The 15,983-nt window shown below is 35.8% G+C and overlaps 1 protein-coding gene and 1 long non-coding RNA gene across 3 annotated transcripts in view; both read left to right on the forward strand.

Annotated features, from left to right (window-relative positions):
• Nucleotides 1–16: 16 nt before the first annotated feature.
• Nucleotides 17–2,437, forward strand: LOC125265654. 2 transcript variants are annotated; one of them, XR_007184325.1, is made up of 3 exons: nt 17–110; nt 353–676; nt 1,098–2,437. It is a non-coding gene; the product is annotated as an uncharacterized LOC125265654 (long non-coding RNA). The 2 variants fall into 2 exon arrangements; XR_007184324.1 differs by lacking the exon at nt 17–110 and having other exon boundaries at nt 120–676.
• A 9,127-nt stretch (nt 2,438–11,564) lies between these two features.
• LOC125264075 (B-cell receptor CD22-like) overlaps nt 11,565–15,983 on the forward strand; it is a 31,923-nt gene continuing 27,504 nt past the window's right edge. Inside the window, exon 1 of the mRNA XM_048183320.1 lies at nt 11,565–11,707. Coding sequence (XP_048039277.1) covers nt 11,680–11,707 — 28 coding nt within the window. The 5' untranslated portion in view covers nt 11,565–11,679. The remainder of the gene's footprint in view (nt 11,708–15,983) is intronic.

Here is a 15,983-nt window from a genome sequence, read left to right on the forward strand (position 1 = left end):
TGTGTGTGTGTGTGTGTGTTCTGTTGCAGCTTACAGCTCATTCAAGTGCCGCCAGTGTGTTTTTGGAGTATTCTTCTTTGTATTTCATCTTTACCAAACGTCTGAGGAAAGTAAGATTAAAAACTGTTGTTAAACTTGATTTAGGCAGCTATTTTGTCAAATACTGATAATGGTGCACAACTACAGCTTTTAACATGTAATAATTGTGCCATTTGAAAAAATTCATACCTATAATTGATGGGTTAAAGTTTAAAAACCCACTTGTATCAGTAAACCTTAGTTGTAGTATACTAGTTTGAGTCTATTTTTGTTTACATTTGACAATTCTCCACCTCATGTAATGTTGTTTCAGATCATTATTTCATATCATAGAGAGGAAATGTCATTGCTCCCTATGTAGGCCTCACCGAGCCATGAGATTCAATCAAAATATCTTAATTTGTGTTCTGAAGATGAACGAAGGCATTACGGGTGTAGAACGACATGAGGGTAAGTAATAAATGACATTATTTTCATTTTTGGGTGAACTAACCCTTCAACTATAAGAAATTGACAAGATTTTTGTTACATTTTCTATTTTATCCCGTGCAACTGTTGGGCGCCATGACACAAAATGTGTCACAAGGAACATCCTTTCCCGCATTCAACCAGATGGAGTCCAAGAAGTTCCTCCTGTGTAAGTAAATGTAATAAGTTTTGCCTGGCTAAAAAATTTAAGTACATTTATTTTTTTTTGCCAACACATAACTTTTTTTGTTGTTGTTCAAAATGTATGTAACGAGTGAGTTCATACTGGGACTATTTCAGACTGGTTCTGGTCGGCAGCACTGTGGAGTAGCACAGTATCTGTGTGACTCGTCATAGACATAAACAGAGAGAAGTAGCTCCGGCTGTAATGTTCTTCCGCAAGATGCATGTAGTTCTGTTTATTAACCGCTAGAGCACCAAAAGTTACATAGTGTACCTATAAATGTCAGATAGTACACTTTTGTTTTTAAAGCAGTGGTTATGTGTATCCTTTTTAAAAAAAAAAAAAAAAAACTGGTAGCTTCAATGTGAATTAATTTTTTAAATGAAAATCTGCTTGTGTATTACAGGTGCTGTGAGAAAGAACCATGTATCACGTACCTCCACTGATGAAGACATTACAAAACACACAATACGATGGTTCAGCCTGGCAGCTGATAGGGGAAGCTCCAGGAACCGTCCCACTGTGAGCACCCAACAGTAGAGTTTCAGAGTATCATTGGCTACATTTACATGCACCGATTTTCGTCAATCTGAATGAATTGAATCTGATTGCAGATCTGTTTACATGTACTATAAACATTGTAATCTGATTCAAATATCCATTTATATTTGTTTTATATACATTCCGATTAAAACTTTGATGTCATATCAATCACACTTGCGGTAACCCAGGTTGCGTCAACAGAGTCAGAGATATTGTCAAATGCAGCAAATCTTGGCAATATTAAGAGGATTTGGTATTTCCAATTAATGTAGGCCTGTTACATACTTCTAGTCTATTATTATTACTATTAGGTTAGGCTTCTTTCTTTTATTATTAAATTAATATTATAATAAATTTGCCCCACAATTTCATAGCGCATCGCCGCATAACTGACGTGCTCTGAGGATAATATAACTTATAAGATTAGGCTATTAGCTATCTTTGAAAATGATTTAAACTTTTTTTAGGTCTGATACAATGAATTATAGGCCTATAATTAAAGTTATTAAGAATGTCAATGAAAATTAAGCGCAGCTTTACTTCAAGCACTGACTTTAAAAAACAAACCACCTGTTTAACACGAAATACTATTATTCTCATTTGTTTCACTAGCCTATATGTACGGCCACAAGTGAAATAATGGAATAAATTTAGACAGTTACATAGGCTACCGTTATCAGCATTTTATGTTGAAATTTGTCTCTGAGAATATGCTTTGTTAAAGCAGCCTCAGACAGCTCCGTCACTTTTTGTGGTGAATACTGACCGAGTTTGAGACTTTTTCATCAGCATAACTCTTGCGCAAAGTTTGGACGTTGCTTCTTGTGTGATATCCACTGGCTCCCCGTCTTGTCTTAAAACGGAAGATTTCCAATATTGTGACGAAGTGATACATACGCCACTGCCTGTTGACATACATCTTTACAACTAAAGACGTGAACGTTAACTTTAAATGCGTGTCAGCATTGCACTGTTGTGCCCCAGACGGCTTCTGAATACTATTGAGAAAGTAGTCGGATTCAATGTTTACATGGTTATTTTTTGCTGTTTGATCGGATTAGAAAAGGAATAAACCACCCCTTCCAATCCGATCGAAATTTCATTCAGATCGATTAAGGTGTTTACATGAACGTTTTTCAATCCGATTGAGCCGTCAATCCGATTACAAATGGATTATTTGGGTGCATGTAAACGTAGCCAATGTTAACTTCAGTGTTTTGAAGTGTTCATTTAAAATCACAACAGTTACAATAAAATAAAGAAGGTTCAAGTTTATTTTTAAATAAATGTTTTAATTGTTTTTATTTCTATTCAAAGAATCTTAAAAAAAAAATCCAGTTTCTACAAAAAAATGAAGCAGTACAACTGTTTACAACATTAATAACAAAAATGTTGCTCGAATATTTACTCTTAAGTGTTATTTTTCATTAAATAAAAAATGTTTTTGGTACAATTTATGGTTGCATTTCATTTTCTGTAATTCTATTCAATACCTATTAATGTACATAAATAATAAAACTATAAAAATAGTAATAGTAATTACATACTGTAAATATATTTACAAACTATTTTTATAGTTTTATTGTAACTGGCTAAAGTTTTGAATGATTTCATCATGTTTTATTAATATTAATAAAGGTAAACATTAAATATTCAAGCTTTTATAGAGCAATCCAGTCTGTCTGATGTTGGTCCATTAGATTTTAAATATTTCTGTGTAGCCAGTTTGGCCAGAATACTATTTCGAGAGTGATCTGAAAGGTATCCAGACCAAATGAACCACATAAACGGGTCCAGATCGGATCCGCGGCGGATCAGCTGCTTCATAAACGGGTCCGTATTGGATCCGCGGCGGATCAGCTGCTTCATAAACGGGTCCGTATTGCATCCGCGGCGGATCAGCTGCTTCATGAACGGGTCCAGATCGGATCCGCGGCGGATCAGCTGCTTCATAAACGGGTCCAGATCGGATCCGCGGCGGATGAACTACTTTATCGGCGGACACGGGGCGGGTCTCTTCCGGATCTGAACTGGATCCGCAATCCTTATCTGTTCCGGATCCGCTGCGCTGTGCAAGTGGACTCCGTTCCGGACCCGTTTTGCGGATCCGTTCCGGAGCTTGTGATACCGCCGGGGCGGATCCGTTGCGGAGTCAGTTTGCTATCTGGGGGGTACATTTCAGATATCCACAAAGACATTCTTCCTAGGACAAATGACATCACTTTTGCCATTCATTTGTATGGGGTTTATCATTACAGATATCTACAATTCAGTTGCAGATATCCACTATGTGAATTACGGATATCTGTAACTGGATTGTAGATATCTGTAATTCCAGTTTGAGATATCTACAATTTGATTCTGACTAGTCACAACTCCAGTTCAAGATATCTTTAATTCAACTCAATTCACGATATCTACATGTTCCTTTTCAGATATCTCAAATTAAGTTTTGACTAGGCGAAATGACGTTGTAGATATCTGTAACTGGAATTATGACTAGTCAAAATGGCGTTGTAGATATCTCAAACTGGAGTTAGGGATAGTCATAATTTAATTGTAGATATCTATTATCAAGTTATGGATATCTTGAAATGAATTTTGATTAGAGATATCTGAAATTTGAGATATCTGTAACTTTCATTCCGCCTAGTCAAAATGTAATTGCAGATATCTCGAATTAGAGTTTTGACTAGGCGAAATGACATTGCAGATATCTTTATGCAAATTAGGCCGGCACTTTTAGGCGGGAGCAGAGCGTGTTGTTGTTCTAATCATTCAAATCGCACCTGTTAACTCGCAATTAGCACTGATTGGCACCATGCCATAATCACTAGTCATAATGACGTTTGAGATATCTTTAACCTTCATTCTGCCTAGGCAAAACTGAATTACGGATATCTGCAATTGTCATTTAAGATGTGTGACGAGTTGAATGTCGTTTTCAATGACGTCATTGCAGATATCTGTAATTCAGTTTTGCCTAGTCAAAACTGCATTACAGATATCTCTATCTGTCGTTTCGACTAGTCACAATTACGTTACAGATATCTCGAATGACAATTCCGACTATCCAAAATGTAATTCCGACTAGTCAGAAAGACGTCGGTGATATCTACAACGTTAATTCCGGAGAGTCGAACTTAACTTTTAAATGTTAAAAGGCTTTCCATACCGCTCCTCCTCTCCATCTCTCGCTCATAGCAGACTAACGGTTGTAGGGGAGTGGTTTAAGCATTTTCAGCCCAAGCCGTCAAACTGACGTCATCAGAGAAGGAACGCCATTCCAGACCGGAAGTCACTTTTCAGATTTTGATTAAAGATTACCACGACAAACAATTTTTTTCTGTGTATTAACTTGCACGGATTAATTGTTCACCACAAGACTAGTAATATATGCACTAACAAAGTAAATAGCGTCAATTTTGATTTCATGCCTGACTTTAACGTCAGCTGCCTTCATAATAATCCTCTGATACTTGCAAGAGAAAATCGCTGCATGACATAATGATAAATATATTAGGCAGTATCTTAGCGAAAGTGCATTTCTTTCATTCAAAAAGTTGCATCGTATATGATGTAAGCATGCTCCGGCCTTGAACGTTAAAAGGTGATAAAGAGGATCTTTTCGTCGACTGAGAAACCAAAGACTGTTACTGAGTATTTGAAATGAGCGCATGCGTAAGAACAACCCCCCCTCCTTTCGAGGGAACGCCTCCCAAAACTCGTCCACGAGTATTGGAAAACACGAGTGTTTACCACCGGCATTCGCTGTTATCGTGTTAGTGGATTCATTATGTCGGACTCACCGCAGGTAACTCATAATCTGCAGTTGTTATTCCTGTCTCCCGAGTCCCGACGAAAACATTGCATGCAGCGCCTGTAGAGTGTGGAAAGTTACTGGAGCGCGCAACCGTGTGTCTTCACAAGGAAGTCATGGCAGGATGACAAGCCAGAGAGCCAATCCGCGCACGTCTTCACAAGGAATGTCACGGCAGTGATTGACAAGCCAGATGGCCACATCGCATAAATGATTGGCTGATGTTTTTAGGCCCTACTTGTGCACAGATGATGTATATATTTTATTCCTTTCAGTGCACCTAATAAATAGTATTTTTCAGTAGTAAAGACAGTTTCAAGTAATATTGCAAAAATGTATAAAACAAAACATCCTCTTTAGCACCTTTAAGGGCAATGTGAGTGCAGGCCAGTGGGGGAGTGGGCAGGGGGGACAATCGCGCCAGAGCTCGGTTCAATGCAACCGTGCCTAGTGTGAGTACTCCCTCTGAGAATGAATGGGGAAAGTCACGTGAGAGGAGGCAATGCCTCAATTGCTATGATTGATATGATCAGTTAGTTGGACATGATTGGTTTGTGGATAAATCCCGCCTCTTGTTTTCATGTGCATTCTCATCAAATCGGCCTGCGTTCCATTCGGAAGGGCTCATCCCTATCATGCCCTAATCCCTTCAAAGGGTTTACCCTCCGGAGTGAGATCTTCTAAGGGATGAATGTTGTAGGAGTCAAAAAAAACAATTTTTTTGGAACACACTTCAGCGTCAATTTAACTAGACAAACAAGAATGCGCTTTCGTCTTTTTCCCCCTGGTTTACTCTTTGTATTAATACGCATTAATTTACTGTAGTAACTTTATAAGCTACTGCCAGTCTTTTACTTTAAATATAATGTATATTGTGTCTGTATGTGAAACATTTGAATGAACTGATAAAGGGAGCTGTAAAGAATTTTTGTTGAAGTACAATGTCATTTTGACCATAATAATGTACCAAATCTAACTCGCACAAATATTACAGTAGTATAGAAAAATATTTATAGGTAAAATCAAACTCCTAACCTCCTGTACCTATTCTGTGACATCAAACAACTTCCCTGTGCAAAGGATCATGGGGGCCCAAAGTGTCCATCAGTTGTACCCTTCAAAATCCTTCATTCCGAAGGGCCCTTTGAAGTGGCCAGTTTTGAGCACTTCGGTTTGGAACAACCCTTCAATATGGCGGCCATGATTGTTTTCACTCTGAAGTGCCCTTCGGAGGGCAATATATCCCGTTTGGAACGCACTGCATGATGGCGTTAATGGGAAGACTAATTAAAAAGTTAGTAAACAACTGTCACTTAGATATCACCGCTTTGTGTCATGTCAAAATCAAACTCGAAATTGCCTGAAAACATGATGACTGCGGGGGGTTTTAGTGAGTAATCAGCGTGGTGAAATTAAAGGTAGCCTACATCTTCGTATCTGTGGCCATTGGCAGTGTGTACAAGCTTGATGACTGCTGAAAATGAAAAAAGAAAAGCTGAATATTAGTATAAAAATAATATATATTGTTTAAATTTTTACTGCCTTTAGTTATTATTTTGTAATAAATGTAAAAATGAGTAAAGACACTAACTTGATGAAATTTATACTTCGTTTTAACAAATAGAACATTACATAGTGTAAAAATACAAAATAGAATTGTATTTGGTCTCTCTTTTTATGTAATGTTAACTTAAAATTGTGTAACAGGGACATAAATGAGGACTTTGCCTACTCATTTTAATACACCACTGAACTGAGAGTACAATTGCAGGTTACAAAATCAGGATAATAGGCCTATCATACAAATGAAAATTGAAATTTTGGAGCTGGTTGTAAGGAGAGTATCCAGGATTTAAGTTCCTTATAAAAGATAAAAAAGTTGTGTTTAGCTGCTTTCTTCTTGGTCGATTTTGTCGCGTCACTCGCGTGTTTTCTCTGCTCATGTTTGAAGCAAAATTGAAGTGGTAGACAACATACACATCATACACATACATACGTTTTTCCTTCATGTGTTGAATTAGCACTTTGACAGTGGCTTTAATGAAAGAAAGATCACTGAGGGACTTGTGGAGTGTTTCATTGAAAAGTAATTGTTGGGCAGCTTGAAGCACACGCCACATCTGTCTGTAACTTCCTGAGACAACTTACAGATGTGTTTTATAACTCAGTTCAAAACGACACTGTTTCCACAAAGGCCATAAGATTTTGCCTCTTTTAGCATTGTATTATGTAGTTTTACCTTTTGTATATAGTCTAGAGAGAGAGAGAGGTTTAATAACCATACAAATAAAAATAAAAACGTAGGCAGCCCTATAAATAATGTCGTCATTGCGAGATCAGATGTTTCTCTCTGGTGGTTTAGCAGTTGTACCTTGCAGCAGAATCAAAGCATTTTGCAGGTTGTTTCTATAAACAGCTGTTCTTATATTGTGGGTTTAAGTTTTCAGAGAACATGGGTGGCTTCTTTTAGCTCATCATTGAAGATGTATTGTCATTTGTGCACTGTTAACTTTAGCTGCTTTAGTAAGAAAATTACAGAGAGCATGTTTAGAGTTTAACTCAGTTGTGGTTTGACTTCTGCTGTTTCTGCTTAACCATAGGGGAAACATTTATGCTTTTTCAGCATCTTTAGTTTCATAAACCTCATAATACTATCACAAGAGCAAAGATTCACAGAATGTCTGTGTAATTTTCACTGACTTCCCTTTTTCAGTAATCTTGTCGGTATTCAGGAAGGCCTGGACGAAGCACCACTTCTCACTTCTAAACTACCCTCATTTTAGAAATGAAATGAACATGTTTCGCATCTTATTTTGGCCAATTATCGGTCTATCCAATAATATGAATAAAAATCACGTTATCGACATTATGTGACAGTATGGGATTGAACTCTGGTTAAGGAACAATGCGGATATTTATACACATATACAGAACAATTTAAGTGATGCACCAAACACAAATTTCGGCACTGGTGCTGCGTCCCAGTTCGCCTTGCTTATACTACAACCTAAAAGTGTGTACTCTTTTTGTGAAAAAAAAGTACATAATTCTGAGTGTGTAGCAGAAGAGTACACAACTTTGGGACATAAGTATCACGTTATACAATTCCGTCTTTAATGGTTGCTTTCTGTCGCATCCTGACCGTAAACTGGCCAGTTAATCATATTGTCAACAGTTAAAATCCTCCACATTTCATTTCATTTTTTAAACAGGGTTTTAAAGAGCAGGTGTTAATAAAAATAATATTTATTAAGAGATTTAAGTGCCTCTGGAATGTTCACACACACACAAAAATAAGTTATTCATGTTCATTTGTACATATTGAGTCTGATAATTTTAAAGTAAAAATGAAGTGAAATATCTTATAATGAATTTCTTTGTTTACTTTCTTTCATGCTGGGCTTCAAATGTTGACAAATTGCTGCAAAGTCTTCAAGGTGTAATATGGTGATGCATACAAAATCACTTTGGTGACAGCAAAGCAGTTGAATTTTGCCCGAATTTAAGTAAGCAATAAGGTACTAGAGGCTGTGATATATTCGGTGAATAAGTCATGGCAGAAGGGCGTTGTTAGGTCATGATGCGAAGCAGAGTTCCTGCAACCCCTTCAGCCATGACTTATTGCACGATACAGCGCTAGCCTTAAGTACCTTATTGCTTTTATAAAACGGTTACCGCACAATACAAATATTAAAACCAAAAGTAACAATGCAACTTTCATGAAGTAAACTCTTACTATGAGCCTTCCTTCCACCGGAAAAAAATACTCCCTGAATGTGAACAGCAACAGAAGTTACATTATTACGCCATTAGATGGAGGCAAAGACTGTTTTTATGAGTGTGTCAGTCAGTACCCTTATGGAAAGAAAATATATTTCCCTTTTAATAAATGATCAATATATTACATGATTTAACAGTATATTTGAAAATAGACAGAAAAATAAATTGCATAAATATATTACAATATATTGAATAATACATAAGGAATTGCCACTTTTCATATATTGAAAAATATGTGATAATATATTTACTAATATATCATAATGTATGTAATTTTATATTCAGTAATATACTTCATAATATATAGAGTTATATGTGATCAGATATGGTACTACATGCATAATATATTGCAGATATATTTACTCATGCAGCATAAACACATATATGGTAAAATATATTATGTAACACATTTTTTTATATTTTAAAATTTACATTTTGAATGTTTCATATTTTCAAGTTAGCTAACAAAAGCACACCTTGTACTAAAGTTTCTACCAAAGAGACTATCACTGTTCACAGCCACTACTTTTTAAATAAAGTTATTATAGTCTTAATGATGCTCAGCCAATCATAAACCTAACCTCAGACTCTATACTCTTCAACACAGTGGTAACCCCGAAAACTCACACATACCAGAAAACCTTTTAAATAATACAACTTTAAACACTAACAGATCTCCTCCTATATCAATATTGAGCAAAACACATAAAATAGCACTTAATTTTAACATTTACTCTGCTTTAACAGTCAGAAGCAAAGCATGCTGGGAACTAGAAGTCTGTATTTTGCAGTATATTCCCATATATTTTTGTTCCGTAAGGGTAGCGAAGACTTTTACATTGAAAAGACTGAATTGTTGTGAACACAGAACAAGACGCAACTGACAAATACTTCGACTGTCAGTCATGGGAAAACCCCTTAAATGTTAAAAGGACAAGATAATACATCCGATTTAAACAGATTTTTTATTATGAACATAGGACTGACCTGAAGGAAAATACTAAATCTTAATGCAGGTAATAAACTCGCTCACTCAATCTCTTTCTCACAAAACTCTTCTGCATAATACAGTAAGCTTCAATGAACAATATCAATTGATACAGTTTATGTTGCTAAAGAGTGGTTGCTAAGGGTGTTGTGTAATGATACACAGAACCGTTGGGTGAAGCGGTCATAGTCATGTTTTATCGTGAATAAAACACAGCTATTGACCAATCAGAATCAAGGACAGTAACTTATCGTTTTATAATGACAGATACACTGGATTATTTGTTTATTTTATCAATCCTCCTGTAAAACAAGCTTTAAACAAACAAGCTATTTCAAAAGCATCCACTTTATTAGCAGCAAAGAACACAATCGTGCTACTCGACTTTGCAGATCGCTGGTCAACAGGAGCCATGTATGTTCCAGGGTCTGTTAACACACATTAAGTAAACTTTTTAAAAGGTCAGGACTCATTTTTCCAGGGCCCTGTCAACTTTTTCTTTTTAACACAAAAAGTCATAGCTCCCTTATGTTAGGTTAGTAGCTTCCATTACTCCAACCATTTGTTTAGATCCATCTGTTATACTAAAAGCCCTACGGAGGTCCTGGGGAACAGAAAATGTCTTTGACGAGTTCCCAAAATAATAATGACACATTAAGAAAATACAGAAGTTGGTGGCTTTTTTTTTCAGGCGCACACACTATTAAAAAAATACCAGTAATAAATACATAAAAAAAAAAACTAGCAGCACTTTACAGTAAAAAAAAAAAAAAAAAAAAAAAAAAAAAAAAAGCATCAACTTCTTAGGTTTTATGAAACTGAACTTACATTTATGGTTTATAAACTATATATTTTATTAACTGATAATATAGATTCTGATGTAGAGCAGGCCTTATACATTGGACGTCATGTGGTGATTTCACTTTGTAATCACTCTAGCCCTGTCCAAATACCCACACTTGCGGTCTTTGCACTTGACCACTTGCCTACTTATATGACGTATTTCCTGTATTTGGCTCAAGTGCTCAAGTAGGCGTGAAGACCGCAAGTGTGTGTAGAACTTTTGATTACCCGATGGGACACACTTACAGTCTTGCAAAAAAATGCAAGTGTTAACAGAGCTTTTTTATTATTATTATTTTCAGTGCTTTGCATTTTAAAATACACTTCTAAATGTCTGTTCAGTGGTCGTTATGTAACTAACAGAAGACACAATATTAAAATTGTGGAGCTTCTTTCAGTGATAAAAAGCAGTTGCAAATGACATACAAAATGCACACAGCCTACCCATCTTTGCATCAATAATATGTGCAACACTTTATATTTTACTACCAAATTATAGCCTATGTAATAAATAATTAATTTAACTTACAATGCTTTCCTTGACATCTCGCGATTTCGGGGCATGTGAGTTCCCGAACATAATGCATGATGGGATACGCAAGATAGTGTGGTTTTAGTGTGTGTTAGGGCACTGCACTTGGGCATTTTTAAGACATGGGACAGTCTTGCTCACTTACTTCCTGTCGCGTGTACGCAGTCTCAAATGGCCAAGACTGCTAGTGTGGGTATTTGGACAGGGCTATTGTCTATCTGTGGTGTGACTGAACGAACAAAATAATGCAGTGTGAGAACAGTCACCGTTAGAACTTCTTTAAAATATGATTTTTCAAGATGAACAGAGTTATAACTACTTGAGCACACTAAATTAGTAGCTAAATATCTTAGAATGGATATCTCTTTTCTTTCTCTCAGTTTGCAGTTCTGAGTAGTTTTGTCTCCTCCTCCCTCATCACTTCTTTCAAACACAGGAAGTGTCTGGTTTCACACACAGAAAACAGTCGATAATGTGACAGTATGGGGTCCAGTGCATTGCTTCTCATCTGTGAGTATTTGATCATATTTTATAACATCTTCTGTTTAGTTTTTCTCCTTTTTTAATACATTGTTCTCAGTTATCTGTGTGATAATGCATGTGAAAATGTTAGCCCTGTATTTGTGTTAATATGAGTTAGTGTTGTGTGTTTCTGTATCTTTAAATAAACTCTCCATCAGAGGCTCAGAGAGCTTGAGAACAGCGATTGAACACTAAAGTTATTTACTTTAATACAACTTTGTTTTCCTGTTCATTTCGATGAACTTTTGCCTAAAACAAAGAAATTAACTTTTCAGTATCCTTTTAGAAAAGGTCACCCTGAAATAATAATAATAAAAAAATGTTTTTGGCATTTGGAATTTTATTTAATATGCATATTGCACATATTATTACAAGAAAGAGCTCACAAATGTTTTAATATTTGTACAGTGTACTGAACATCACTGCTTATTGCTTAGATTAAATCAAACAGTTTGTGTTTGTTCCTGCAGACAGCATTTCCTCCATCACTTTGATCGCACCATTGGCCGTTTACTTTTGTGATATCAAAAAGTTCATTCAGGGCATTATATGGCATTCAGGGCATCCCCTCCTGACACATTCATCATTAATCTTCAGCACCTTAAAAAGCTTTGTTTATATCACTTGATCCAACACATTTAATTTATTCTTCCATAATTTTAATTTATTCTTTCTTTCTTCCATTGATTTCTGCTCCAAGAAACTGGAACTGTCCAATAATTTGTATTTGGAGTGGCATTCTGCATTTTTTTTTCTAGTGAAGATTCTTCTAAAGCCACACTTCCTGTTCTTTAATGTGATTGCTGAAATCTCATATGGTCCTTTTTGGTGCTCATAAATCTCTCTCTCTCTCTCTCTCTCTCTCTCTCTCTCTCTCTCTCTCTCTCTCTCTCTCTCATATATATATCCCTGTAAAACCCAAATATAGAAAAAAAAAGAGCAAACATTTTTTTTGACCTCTCAGATATTGTTGTAGGAGGCCTCTGATGTAGAAATTAAAGATTTTTCCGATTTTTTACTTTTTAGTAAGTTTTTAGGGAAACGTTGTAATATTGCAACGTTGGGCCTAGTTAGGAGCAGAATTTCTGTATTTGTGCTCACTTTGTCTGAACAGATATACAGAGCATTTAAGCATTAATTTGCAGGGTTGATTGCTTACAAAGCCCCATAACAGTATATATCATGAGTAATAATCACACAACAATCATATTTTTTATGAATAAGCATTTATTAATAAAAATATTGGAAAAATTTGTATTTATAAAACTTTTTCTTCTATCACTTTCAATGTGGTTTGAATGAAGACTGTGTTTTGCATTTTTAATCCCTAATACAGTTCTTTTCATCTGAGAAGCACATGCGAACATTGCACTTGCTACACAGTGTATTTGTGTATCCGTTATTGCAGTGTCTGCAGCGTCCTCTCTTCGTCTTTACTGTGAAATGTGCAATCATGTATTTGCGTACATCCAGTGGATGGTGGTCCGATGACATCTTGGCATTCTGAAATGGAAAAAGTAAAAAAATAAATAGGTGAATAATACATATGCGTCTTATACTGTAGTAGATAAACTGAAAGAATAGACAGGGTGGTAGACCATGTGTCGAGGGTAGAGATCTAAGTATTATCCATCAAAGTATTATAATTTCAATGCAAATGCTAATCAAAATTCCACTACTACATTCAAACAATACTGTCTGGCTGGCCTATTATGCCCTCTACTTATCATACTAAAGGAACACATGCATCAGCACTTACAGGTTCATGTTCAAGACCATTCACACCTGTCCCAGAACAATGCATCAGATATCCCCCAAAAACATTCAGAGCTCCTAATGCTATAAACTGCTACTAAAGGCAACACTCATAAAAAAAAAAAAATCTCAGGATCATTTAGAAGTTAAAAAACAAATAAACTACAAAGATACAGGGAGTTTCAGATACTGCTCTGGATGATGGAGTTCCAAATCCCACATACAGTTTATTCCTGTGTTTAATTATGGTCTAAGCTAAACTAAGTACAAATTTAACAGAAAAGCACACTTAGAACTTAGTTACAATGAATCTAACAGTTTTAAATTTCAATTTGTGACCATGTGAGAAGTGCAGTGTCCTTATGTAACATGTAGGAGCACAGGCTATTTTAACTACCACTCTAGCCCAACGTTGTAGAATTACAACATGGACTTAACAATCTCTAAATCAAATTTGATTAATGTTTTCCAAAATAACTAAATATATCTGTGTTCTAGACATTGTAATAAACACACAAAAAACTTCATGGCCAGATGACCGGACCTATAAACACTTCTTATATCCAATAGCATTGTCAGGACAAACAATAGAATCCATTAACTTTGTAAATGTGGTCTTGAGAGAAAAAAACATTTGCAAGCCTTTTTTTTTAAATTGTTGAAAGTGATGTTGCAATTCTGCAACAGTGGGCTTTACAGGGTTATATATATATATATATATATATATATATATATATATATATATATATTTGTATATGTATACCAAGAAAAAGAAAAAAGTTCCAGAAAATTCTAGAAAGTTTTAAAAGTGCTATAACCTGTAACATTTGTTATATGTTTGTTCCAATTGTTCTTTTTTGTCCTTAGAGAATTTTTTTTGTTATTTTTAAGCAAAATGTCATTGATTTATGATACAAGAAATATTTTATTTGAAAAAAGGTCAAAAAGTTATATCACACAATCAGCTTTTCTAACACTTTTCATTCTCATGCCCTTCTTATAGAAAACGATTTACAAAAAGTATTTGGCCACTTATTGTCATATGGACATTTATCAAACCAAGTGGCATCTACCAAGAAATGATGCTCAAGCTTTTCTTCTCTTTTCTAAAACACTTTTCAGTTATTTTTAACCACTTGGTCTGAACTTCATTTTTAGTGGTTGTATGAAGTCAGTTCAGATGGGTGTCAAAGAGAATAACCACAGGTTACATGTTCCACCAATGCTTGACAGTCAGACTTTTGCCTTCATATTAAACATATTTGTTCATTCATATTTTGCAAAGCTAATACACTATTTTGAGAAATGTCTTGATTGAAAACTCTTTGTGCTACATTTATTTAAATGTTACTTGTTTTGATACATTGCAAATATATTGATACATTTTTAAATGTGGTTTAAGATCATTTTCACACCTAGTTTATTTGAGCGCTCCAAGTGCTCTCGCCTCGGTTAGAAATAATTCATAGGTCAACACAAATGTTTGAGCACCCCAAGCAAACAACACCCACATTAAAATAATGTGGTCTGAATATGGTTTGTTTTTGTGTCATTTTAGGGGGAACTGATATCATCTATTGTGTTGACTTATGAATTATTTCTAACTGAGGCGAGAGCACTTGGAGCACTCAAATAAACTAGATGTGTTACGAACTGTACCAACAAACATTTGATCGTAACACAGAGAGCGTCACTTGGTAACGTGTGTTGCCCGGAGTCCGGTCTCCTGCTCCCACAAACACACCACAGTGTCACAGGTTGAACCAGAGAGGAAATGTTTATTTCTTAAATTAAGGTTAAGTTCTCTTTGATGTAGGAAAAAAAGGTGGCTTGGAGTCAGTGGGTTTTGGTCGGCCAAAACAATAAACAAAAGAGGGTTGTTCTGCCTAATTTTAGAGGTCTTCCCTGGAAAAGATAACAAAACAAAACAAAACACATAAGTCTTACCTCCCTTCTTAACAGTAAACAGGAGAAAAGGGTAATTAAACAAAAAGGGCCTCCCACTTCTTACAAACAGTCTGCTTTAAAAGGGGAAAAGGGCAACTGAACATTTACCGGCCTATCGCTAACAACTTGTGCTCCACGCGAGGAGGATTTAAAGGCTAATCCAGCAATGACACCCACACCTGGCTAGAAGCACGCTCACACGCGTGTAACAATGCCGAGGAAGCAGGACAGAGAACTCGTCGAGCCGACTTCCCTCAAAGCTTATATGCACAGCAGATGAATTTCAGCTCTGCCCACGAAAACAGCTGCACCTGGTCCAACTTTGCTCCACACAATATATGAGTAAAACTCAATAGTGACGTTCAGACACATAAAAGGTGTGAAAATGATCTTAGGCCTACATTTAAAAATATATAATTAAATCTGCAATATATTGAAGTTTACTGTTGTGATTCGACTGAGTCCTTTTTTTAAAGTCCATTTACATTGTGAACATCAAAAGCATTCAGGTCACTTGCAGGTGCTTCTCTTTCTGGTTCACTTTACTGAACTGGGTTTGATT

This window comes from Megalobrama amblycephala, linkage group LG3 (genome assembly GCF_018812025.1).
Source record: "Megalobrama amblycephala isolate DHTTF-2021 linkage group LG3, ASM1881202v1, whole genome shotgun sequence".
Classification (NCBI taxonomy): domain Eukaryota; kingdom Metazoa; phylum Chordata; class Actinopteri; order Cypriniformes; family Xenocyprididae; genus Megalobrama; species Megalobrama amblycephala.